General features: G+C 42.3%; 1 protein-coding gene across 4 annotated transcripts in view; it reads right to left on the reverse strand.

The window, feature by feature from the left end:
• nlrx1 (NLR family member X1) overlaps positions 1-12,038 on the reverse strand; it is a 68,896-nt gene that overhangs the window by 31,439 nt on the left and 25,419 nt on the right. For all 4 annotated transcript variants that reach the window (XR_007946102.1, XM_051958321.1, XM_051958320.1 and 1 more), the window contains exons 4-6: positions 7,394-7,784; positions 4,770-5,001; positions 3,401-4,568 (exon numbers count right to left, since the gene is read on the reverse strand). Coding sequence is in view for 3 of the 4 variants with exons in the window: in XM_051958321.1 (XP_051814281.1) it covers positions 3,401-4,568; positions 4,770-5,001; positions 7,394-7,784 (1,791 nt within the window). In the remaining variant the exon portion in view is untranslated. The remainder of the gene's footprint in view (positions 1-3,400; positions 4,569-4,769; positions 5,002-7,393; positions 7,785-12,038) is intronic.

The following is a 12,038-nucleotide window of genomic DNA, read 5'->3' on the forward strand; positions in this document are numbered from 1 at the left end:
GAATCTGATTACTGACTTGGAGAGGGATATCTCGGCAGCTGAGATAAGCTTGGCAATTAAGGATATGCAAAACGGCAAGTCTCCGGGGCCAGATGGCTTTACGACTGACTTCTTTAAAAATTCTCAGATATTCTTGCACCAACATTGTTGACGGTCTTTACAGAATCTTTGAACACAACAACGCTTCCACTCTCCATGCGTCAGGCTATTATTACCTTATTACTTAAAAAAGATAAAAACTCCCTGGAATGCAGCTCCTATCGACCAGTGTCACTCCTAAACACAGATGTTAAAATATTGGCTAAAGTTTTAGCAAAGCGCCAAGAGAGGGTGATTCCCACTATTGTTTCACCCGATCAAACCGGGTTTGTAAAAAAATCGACAATCCTTTTTTAATATCCGGCGATTATTTAATATTTTATACACTTCCACTCCACCCGGTCAACAAGATGAGGAAATTATAATATCTTTAGACGCTGAAAAAGCTTTTGACCGGGTGGAGTGGAAATTTCTTTTCAAAGTCTTAGAAACATTTCAATTTGGACCGAAGTTCCAATCATGGATAAAATTGCTTTATTCTTCACCATTGGCAGCCATCCGTACCAACAATAGTATCTCACCTTTCTTTCAGCTACAACGAGGTACAAGGCAGGGGTGCCCCCTCTCGCCGCTTTTGTTCGTGGTTGCAATTGAACCTTTGGCTATAGCCATACGGCAAAAACAGAATATACAGGGAATAAAACATGTGGGCTCGGAGCATAAAATTTCTCTTTATGCTGATGACGCACTTTTGTTTCTTTCCAATCCTTCGGCTAGTACTCCTGCATTGTTGGAGTTGCTTGGCAAGTTTGGAAAGATATCTGGCTGTAAAATCAACCTTCAGAAACGTGAGATGATGCCATTGACATCTCTGGAATCAAATTCTTCTGTTTCAATTCCCTTTAAGCTCAATTCTAAAAAAATTAAATATCTAGGCATTTGGGTGACACCCAGCTATAAAGATCTATACCAAGCAAACTATTCACCCTTACTATCAAATCTTAAAAAGGATATAGCTCGTTGGGAATTACTGCCCCATTCCCTGGGAGGGAGAATTAATTCCGTCAAAATGATAATTTTACCCAAATTTCTTTATCTGTTCCAAAGTTTACCTATTTTCTCTCAAAATCCTTCTTTTCTAAACTGGACAGCCAGATATCTTCTTTCATATGGAATAAAAAGCATCCAAGAATAGGCAGGAAAATATTACAGTTGCCCCGTGGGTTGGGTGGTATGTCACTTCCCAACTTCATGTATTACTATTGGCCGGTTAACAGCAGAGCAGCGCTGTATTGGTTAAGAAGAGATAATGCTGTACCAAGTTGGGTATCTTTGGAGAAAGCCTCAATAAACTCAAGCTCTCCTGCTGCGCTGCGCTGCTCCGAATTGCCTTTTAAACAGCCCATTTCTTCATATTCTTCTAACCCTGTTGTTATTCACACAGTTAAAATCTGGAATCAGTGTAGACGGTCACATTTCTTCAGATTTTTGCAATTGAGAAGTTTTGTTAGGTCAAACTCTGATTGTTTTCCTCTGCGTGCCCCCCGCTCATTGATGGATGATCTTCTGTACTATCGAACTGACATGAGAACGGTTTTAAGCAAGATCTATTCTGTTTGCTTCATATCATGAAACCATCCTAGATGAGCTTAAAGGAAAATGGGAAACCGACCTGGAGGAACTGATATCAGATACAGACTAGCAAAGGATAATCAAGAATATTCACTCTTCTTCGATTTCAGTCAGACACACTGTGGTTCAGTTTAAAGTGGTCCATCGTTTGCACTGGTCCAAAGACAAGCTGTTCAGGATCAAGTCGGACCTGGATCCTTCATGTGACCACTGTAAACAGACACCTGCCACACTTCTACATACATTCTGGACATGTCCAAAACTGTGTGAATACTGGCAAGCAATTTTTGACACCTTCTCTGACATTTGTGGAACATTAATGGATCCTTCTCCTCTGATTGCCTTGTTTGGGGTGGTTCCTGTAAATACCCCCTTAGACAGGCATCAAAGAGATATGATTGCTTTTTCCTCATTGTTAGCACAAAGACTCATTTTGTTTAAATGTAAAGATTCATGTCCACCAACCCACGGTCATTGGATGAAGGAGGTGATGAGCCATTTACATTTAGAAAAGATTAGATACACGACAAAGGGTTCCAATGGAAAATTTTATGATCAGTGGCTGCCATTTTTGTCCTACTTTGAAAATGTGTCTGCTGACAGGCTAACATGATTTTATATGTGCAATATATATTGGGGCTGAACCAATTAATCAATTATTCGAGATTGATTGATTGTTGAAATGACCGTCAGCTAATTTGACGGTCGGTGATCGGTTGTTGGTGGAGACACCCACTCTGGGGCAAGTTTGCAGTTCTGAGGGGGTTTTATATGAGTGGCAATCAGAAAAAAGCGGTTTGGGAGCCATGCACGAACTGAATGTCCCAAGCGAGGGGTGTTTATTTGTAAATTTACCCCATCCACGGGGCCTGTAATGGCATATTTGGGGCTGCGTGCAGTTCAAATTTTGTCAGAGGTGTCATATTTACACACTTTATGTAATTGACTGATTACTCGATTGATCAAAGAGTATTCAACGGATTGATCAATTACCAACATAATCGTTAGCTGCAGCCCTAATGTATATTTTATTTTATTTATATTTTCAATTGTGTAGTTTTTCTCTAGATCCGGTATAGCGGGGTGGGGTTTTGTTTGTATGTTTGTTTATTTGTTCCTTTAATTGTTGAAAAAAATAAAATAAAAAGACATTGATCAAGAGCTTTGCAGCTTAGGTCTTTACACTATACTAACAAGGTGTGGATACAAGTGTGATGTGGATCTGATTCATTCTCAAGGGTATGGTAATGTAAATGGGATAACCTTACACAAAATGGATATGGTATTTTCGTGATTCATGGGTTGTTGCATATGGCTCCTCAATTTCGTACATGTGGTTAAATAAACACAGGTGCTACTTTATTGAAAATGTATAGAGGGCACTGTTAAGCCATTCTACCAAAGCCAATCCTGAGACCGATATCAGATATAATTTCCAGCACTTCTGATGCATGTATCAGGTTTGATGAGTTGCAAAGTATCCCTTGCAACTGAACACCAATTTCCATTTGACAGCATCTGCAAAGTTTCACAAATTTCTAGCACATTTAGCCCATAAAAAAATTCTACAAACATGAATGATAACAGTAAACATTTTCAAGCGGGCATTTACAAACCTTGATGCACAGACCCTAAATATCAAGTTAAAGTTAAAGCAATAGTCTAACTTTACCAAACATCAATACAAAGCAGATTGCATAGGAAAGATTGAAAAGAAATTGTAAGTTACCTCTGACAAGATACTTCCTGAGGGCAAGTGTGATCTGGGCCACGGTGCTGCTTTGAATGCTGCAGCCAAGTTGTTGGAGGAGAACACGGTTACCATAATGCAACAGTCCACCCATGAAGATGGGGTACAGTTCAAAAGGTTGGCCTTCACTGTACTGCTTTGGCTGCGGACCATGGACGCCAAGAAGGCTTTGCTCCACCTGATCCAGGACATCCTCATTGTAGCTATCTTCAGTGCGGAACATCTCAGCTGCCATGGTTTTGGCAATACTGCCTTTGTTGCGACTGCGGATTTTCTCAAAAAGCTTTGGAAACAGTTTAAGAAGGTTGAATATGGCAAATATTCTTAGGGGGATGAATTTAGAAAGGATATTCATAAGGGCATTCACATCCTCAGTTGCCTGGCCAATGGCCACAGACACCTGCCTGGTCAGTTTCTCCAGAGCCGATTTGTTCTCTCCTAGAACCATGTAGAGAGCCGCCAGATACTCCTGCATGGCTGGGACAGCAAACACGTACCGCCTCTCATCATTCTCACTGAGGTCTTGGGATAAATACTTCTCATTTCCTACACAGGGAGCTAAAAAGAAGTCTAACACATCAGTGCGGAACATGGCCAGCTGATGTAGCTCCTCATCTGTCTTGGTCTTCCCTCCTATCCACTGTTCCAGTTCCCTTTCTGAAAACGACGTGCGCTTGTAAGTCACACCATCAAAAGCAAGCTTACCAACTGTACGAACGACATACAACATCAGAGAACTGTGGTGCCCCTGAATGGGCACGTTAGTCCCTGCCCCTGTTCCCAGGACCTCACCCCCAAAGTTGAGCCTGAGAAAACTGGTGTATATGCCAGTCAATGTGCGGATGGGGGCATTGACGTTGGTGAAATGGAGGAAGTGTAAGGTAGCACATGTGAGCCAGCAGTAGGAGGGGAGGAAGCAGGCTGCAGCAAGCTGACTTTCTCTCTGGAGGCTGAGGTAAAGCAGCTCTATTAGAGCCTGGGCCTCTTGGTTATGTGCTGTCTTCCCACTCTGCTGCAGTAGGCGGCTAGTGAAGTATGCCCGCTGGCGGTCTGGGTCACTGAAGCCACAAATCTGTGCATAACGACTAACATACTTCTGAGGGATACGGTCTAGAGCAGACAGTCTTGTGGTAACCAAGATGCTGGCCTAGGAAACAAAGGGCAACAAACTCCATTACAAACACTACTTTAATTGATTTTGCTTGGACAGGAACACAACAGCATGGATGTCTGCATTTTGCAGATGAACATGATAAATACATGACGGTCCAAAACAAAAACAGAACAGCTCATAGAACATACAAAGCATGATAAAAAAAATCCACTGCATTAATGGTGGGTCTCTTACCTCAGGCAGGAGATACTTCCTCAGCAGGTTCACCACCACTACACCTGGAAGCAGAGCTTCATTAGGGTCACTACATAGCTCTGTGGATCCAATGCGGAAGTCCAACTGTATCTTCTCCATCCCGTTAAAGAGGAAAAGCACATCCTTGGCCTGGTTTCCCTCCCCACTCAGGAGGGGGTGTTTTTTCAGGTGGAGGTACTTCCTACTCACCAGGTCCCTTAGGGAAGTCATCCTGTGTGGAAAGGGACTTGTCACTTCAGGGTTTTCAAACATTAGTGTGATTAAACTGGAGGCAACCATCATTAAAAATCGTAGTTCAAATCAAATTCGATAAAAAAGCTATAAATTTGTCCCTCTAAAGCAATAAAGTTAATCCATGAAAGCAGTTATAATCACAATGTTGTCAAAACTGTGTTTTGTATTTTATGTCTATTGTATCTATGCATGTTTCCCTTTCATATTTTCCACTGTACTGGTACACACTCCCAGTACAAATGGGTGGACATTTCAATAAGTCTTCGTAAAGAAAAATATCCTTCCTGTAATGCGTCTCATATTTTAAAGTATGCACCAAAGTAACAGTAATAATACACTCAACAAAAATATAAACGCAACACTTTTGTTTTTGCTCCCATTTTTTTATGAGATGAACTCAAAGATCTAAAACTTTTTCCACATACACAATATCACCATTTCTCTCAAATATTGTTCACAAATCAGTCTAAATGTGTGATAGTGAGCAATTCTCCTTTGCTGAGATAATCCATCCCACCTCACAGGTGTGCCATATCAAGATGCTGATTAGACACCATGATTAGTGCACATGTGTGCCTTAGACTGCCCACAATAAAAGGCCATGCTGAAAGGTGCAGTTTTGCTTCATGGGGGTGGGGGGGGTCCACTCCTCTTCAATGGCTGTGCGAAGTTGCTGGATATTGGGGGGAACTGGTACATGCTGTCGTCTACGCCGATCCAGAGCATCCCAAACCCCAAACATGCTCATTGGGTGACTTGTCCGGTGAGTATGCTGGCCATGCAAGAACTGGGACGTTTTCAGCTTCCAAGAATTGTGTACAGATCCTTGCAACATGGGGCCGTGCATTATCCTGCTGCAACATGAGGTGATGTTCTTGGATGTATGGCACAACAATGGGCCTCAGGATCTCGTAACGGTATCTCTGTGCATTCAAAATGCCATCAATAAAATACACCTGTGTTCTTCGTCCATAACAGATGCCTGCCCATACCATAACCCCACCGCCACCATGGGCCACTCCATCCACAATACTGACATCAGAAAACCGCTCACCCACGCGATGCCACACACGCTGTCTGCCATCTGCCCTGAACAGTGTAAACCGGGATTCATCCGTGAAGAGAACACCTCTCCAACGTGCCAGACGCCATCGAATGTGAGCATTTTCCCACTCAAGTCGGTTACGACGACGAACTGGAGTCAGGTCGAGACCCCGATGAGGACGACGAGCATGCAGATGAGCTTCCCTGAGACGGTTTCTGAATGTTTGTGCAGAAATTCTTTGGTTATGCAAAGCGATTGTTTCAACAGCTGTCCGAGTGGATGGTCTCAGAGGTGAACATGCTGGATGTGGAGGTCCTGGGCTGGTGTGGTTACACGTGGTCTGCAGTTGTGAGGCTGGTTGGATGTACTGCCAAATTCTCTGAAACGCATTTGGAGAAGGCTTATGGTAGAGAAATGAACATTCAATACACGAGCAACAGCTCCTGCTGTCAGCATGCCAACTGCACACTCCCTCAAATTTTGCCACATCTGTGACATTGTGCTGTGTGATAAAACTGCACATTTCAGAGTGGCCTTTTATTGTGGGCAGTCTAAGGCACACCTGTGCACTAATCATGGTGTCTAATCAGCATCTTGATATGGCACACCTGTGAGGTGGGATGGATTATCTCAGCAAAGGAGAATTGCTCACTATCACACATTTAGACAGATTTGTGAACAATATTTGAGAGAAATAGTGATATTGTGTATGTGGAAAAAGTGTTAGATCTTTGAGTTTATCTCACAAAAAATGGGAGCAAAAACAAAAGTGTTGCGTTTATTTTTTTGAGTGTACTTTATTATGTATTTTTCAGATTCTTGTGGGGAGCAAAGGCTGACCTGTGTGGTTTGATCCTTCAGATCAAAGCACATTCTGCTAAAATATTAAATATGGCTATTGTTACTGTTGCAGAGCACATACATCCTTTCATGGCAATGACATTCCCCAATGGAATTTGCCTCTCTCAGCAAGGATAATGACTCCTGCCACACTGCAAACACTATTCAGGAATAGTCTGAGGATCATGACAAAAACGTCTAGGTGCTTACTTGGCCTTCGAATTCCCAAGATGTAAATCAAAATGATCATCAGTGGGATGTTCAGGAAAACAAGTCCTAACCAAGGTTTGTAGTTTTTAGGACTTATAGGATCTGCTTCTACCATTTCAGTGCATGATACCACACAACACCTTCAGGTGTGTTCAGTCAGTCTGGACCAGAGCTGCGCTGGCATCACAAGAGGGACCAACACAATGTTAGGTAGATGGTTTTAATGTTGTAATGGATGTGACATTGGGAGAGAAGACAGAAGAAAATATCTTACTTTGACAGCTGGTTAAGGTCCTCACAAGAGAATGGAACCAGAAGCTTGAAGTTAGCTAGAGTGGTCCCAGTGCACCAATCCAGCACTAGCTTTCGGATCACTGTACTTTTTCCTGTTCCCACTGCCCCATAGAGCAGCACATTGAGCCCGCGATCCTCACTCCAGGCATCAGTAGGCTCAAACAGCTGTTCCACAGTCACGGAGGGGAACGAGGAGTTCTTGGTTTGCAGACAGGGGCTGAGCAGTCCTAACCTCTCCTCGGGATTTCTTTCCAAGATCAGTGGATCCACATGCATGGTCTCAGGGCTAAAGTAACCTCCAAACTGTTTCTCCTCCTGGGGAAGGTGGCTGAACCACAGGAAGAGCTTCCTTCTGTGAATATCTATCGGGTCTACAAGACAGGAAAAGGGGGTTCATCTATCCATTCTATGCATCTATTTAGATATTCTTTGACACAATTAATAAGATTACTTAGTATTCTAAAACAGAATGATCAAAATAAATGTTTTATCCTGACATGCTGGTATCATGACTTTTGTTATCTATCAATCCATTTATCTATCAATCCATTTATCCATCCATTCATCACACTTAGTAATTCTTATAACCTTACATAAAGAGTCTGTTAATGCAATATTCATAGAAATATACAGGTGTATACATCTATGGTCAACATCGCCTTACTTACCATTCGGTAAGATAAAGCAACGATCAGATAAGAAAAAAAGCTTTACACAAGCAGTAACCCCCAGGACTCAGAAAAGTAGCTAACATTTTACTGCCAAGAACTGCAGTTTTTCAAATGTCACTTGTGGCTGGCTCTAAAAGCAAGTAAATCCCCATAGACCTCAAATTGTGAAAATATCCAACTTAACGGCAGAGATTAACGAGATGAAGTACAGTGCTTAACAAATTAATTAGACCACCACCCAGTGTAAGGTGTTTGCCACCGCTGTCCTAAATTAATGGTATTGCTGATTACCAAAATATTTTTTTAGGTTTCTGTAATGGTTAATCTGCCAGAATGTGAGATGAACTTTATTGTCCCGAAGGAAATTTGTCTTGGTCTCCAAGTGCCGGGAGCAGCTGCACATATATAACAAATACATAACAAGCACAAAGCAACCATCCATGATACATCAGTCAACAGCAACTGCTTCAAAACGTATTGCACAGAATAGAATTGCACATGACATATGAGCGAATGGCCCAGGGTAAAATACAATAAAATAAATAGAACTCCAAATCAGATCACGAGAGTGGGGGCAATGCAGACAAATAAAATTTAACCTAAAAACCAAAGATAAGCGGTAAGAAGATGAAATGGATTAAAAAAATAAGAAGATAATAAGATAGATAAATTAGAGGTGTCCATGCCATTTATTTAAGAATGCTATGGATGAGGGGGAAAAAAATAGTATAAAACAGTTACTTTTGTAACTGCTGGCTCTGAAGCATTTACCTGATGGTAAGTGCTCGTATTCTCAGTGGAGGATGTGCATTGAGTCATTGAGGATCATGTGTGCCTGTTTTATTGTTTTTGCATTGTAGATAGATTGAAGAGATGGTTGTCCTTTGTGTAGTTTAATTTTCATTGCAGTTTTTACCAAAGTTGCTGATGAGGTGAGTCTTATTGATAACAGCATCATTTCTACTCCTGCCCTGCTTATAAGCAAATTGGAGAGGGTCCATGCCAGCAGCCTCAGCCTTCAGCATATTGACTATGATTTTTTTCAAAGCATTTCATAACAACAGATGTTAGAGCTATTTGTCTGAAGTCAATGTTAGTAGATGGATGATACACTATATTGCCAAAGGTTGATGCTACAGGTACGGACCCGTACCTGTAGCATCTGTACTAGAGGTACGGACCCGTTAAGGTCACTGAAGAGCTGGCACCGGTTAACTACTATTTGCTGCACATTACAGGCAGTTTATATGAATGACTTTGACGGCGAACATTGTATAATTTAACCAAAAATACACCGTCTCCTCTCACACTTTAGACATTGCAGTTTTTACGCTTTTAGACGCCGTGTCTAAATTGTTTGAAGTCCAGTTCCTATTAATTAGTTTACCGCGTTCAGTGGTGGAAGCGGCTGACGAACTCCATTGCAAATGTTCCCATTTAATTTCGGACGCTAATTTACAAGATAAAGTTAAGGATGTCGAATATGAAACAAACACTCGTGAATGGTGAGGAGCAGCTCTTTAATTCGGCATGAATTAAAAAAACCCACAAACTCGATTTACTGTGATATTGTGAGATTTGTTTGTGGTGATGTAAATTAGCCATTCAACAGAGTCCACTAACATGAAAGTGACTGACGTGCAGTGTCTGTGTTGACAGACGTAGAAAATACGTCAGGGTTTTGTTCAGGTTGTTAATATGTAATAGTCTGTCGCTACTTTTGAAGGTAAAAAAATACTTTTCGTTTGCTGGCTGTTAGTTCTGCCATTTGTTTTGTTTGCTGTTTGTGCTTTATTAGAACAAGGTCACGTGAATAAAAAGTTTTGCTATTTTTAATAGTAGTGCCGATTTCAACCCCCAAATCGCTGTCCATGAAAAAGTCAGATAATGATATTTATAAGACATTATGCATGATAGAAAAGAGAACAGCAGATGACTGACATGACAGGCTCGGCACGCAGATTCACCTCGAATCACGGAAGCGCCTTCATCACTCGGATTACCAAGCCGGCTCATTAATATTTATGTACGTCGGATTACCAGCCAATCACAAAGCGCGTTCATCAGCCGGCTCATTAATATTCATGTCCGTCTCATTAATATTTATGGTAAGGTAAAGTGCCGTATCCGTAGGCCACAGGCTACGGGTACGGGTCCGTATCTGTAGACACTACGATTGCCAAAAGTATTCGCTCACCCATCCAAATAATCAGAATCAGGTGTTCCAATCACTTCCATGGCCACAGGTGTATAAAATCAAGCACCTGGGCATGCAGACTGCTTTTACAAACATTTGTGAAAGAATGGGTCGCTCTCAGCAGCTCAGTGAATTCCAGCATGGAACTGTGATAGGATGCCACCTGTACAACAAATCCAGTCATGACATTTCCTCGCTCCTAAATATTCCACAGTCAACTGTCAGCTGTATTATAAGAAAGTGGAAGTGTGTGGGAACGACAACAGCTTAGCCACCAAGTGGTCGGCCACCTAAACTGATGGAGCGGGGTCAGCGGATGCTGGGGCGCATAGTGCCAAGAGGTTGCCAACTTTCTGCAGAATCAATTGCTACAGACCTTTAAACTTCATGTGGCCTTCAGATTAGCTCAAGAACAGTGCAGCAGAGAGCTTCATGGAATGGGTTTCCATGGCCGAGCAGCTGCATCCAAGCCATACATCACCAAGTACAATGCAAAGCGTGGGATGCAGTGGTGTAAAGCACACCGCCACTGGACTCTAGAGCAGTGGAGACGCCTTCTCTGGAGTGACAATCTGATGGACCAGTCTGGGTTTGGTGCTTGCCAGGAGAACCATACTTGTGGGACTGCACTGTGCCAAGTGTAAAGTTTGGTGGAGGGGGGATTATGGTGTGGGCTTGTTTTTCAGGAGCTAGGCTTGGCCCCTTAGTTCCAGTGAAAGGAACTCTGAATGCTTCAGCATACCAAGACATTTTGGACAATTCCATGCTCCCAACTTTGTGGGAACAGTTTGGAGCTGGTCTCTTCCTCTTCCAACATGACTGTGCAGCAGTGCACAAAGCAAGGTCCATAAAGACATGGATGACTGAGTCTTGTGTGGATGAACTTGACTGGCCTGCTGACCTCAACCCGATAGAACACCTTTGGGATGAATTAGAGTGGAGACTGAGAGCCAGGCTTTCTGGTCCAACATCAGTGTGTGACCTCACAAATGAGCTTCTGGAAGAATGGTGAAAAATTCCCATGAACATACTCCTAAACCTTGTGGAAAGTGTTCAAAGTAGAGTTGAAGCTGTTATAGCTGCAAAGGGTGGACCGAAGTCATATTGAACCCTATGGATTAGGAATAGGATGTCACTTACATTTATATGCAAGTCAAGTCAGGTGAGCGAATACTTTTGGCAATATAGTGTAGTTACAGTGTATGTGACAGTGCAGTGCCACTATCTCGCAATGATACAGAAATCTATTGTTAAAAGTCTGTGGATTCAGACTGAAAGCCACATCACTGCCAAAATCTAATCAGGTGGTTCTGGTGTCATTTCTGACCTTCCATGAAAAATTTCATCCAAATACGTTATTCTGTCTTTGAGCAACGTTGCGCACAGCCAGACAAACATAACTCTGCTGTGTTCTTTGGCAGAGTGAAAAAGGAATCTGAAGTTCTGAATCTGATGGACTGGCCAAGTCAACAGATCTGGGATTTATTGAATTCAAAAATAAATGACACAAAAGTTTCCTTCAAAGCAAGTCTCTGGGAAAAGCTACAAACTATTTGGAACTAAATAACAAAACAGACTGTGTATAAGTACATAAAAACAATGGCAGCAAGAAAGGGCTCGACACACGGGGAGCAACAGTTGAGGGGGAAATGCGAAAGTCATTGCAACCGGAGATAAATTCAACACCAGGTGCGCGATACTTGGCAGCGGCAGGCGATGGCGACACACGGCGCACTGTGCAAAAGCGCAGATCGCTT

Source organism: Acanthochromis polyacanthus, chromosome 13 (genome assembly GCF_021347895.1).
Source record: "Acanthochromis polyacanthus isolate Apoly-LR-REF ecotype Palm Island chromosome 13, KAUST_Apoly_ChrSc, whole genome shotgun sequence".
Taxonomy (NCBI): domain Eukaryota; kingdom Metazoa; phylum Chordata; class Actinopteri; family Pomacentridae; genus Acanthochromis; species Acanthochromis polyacanthus.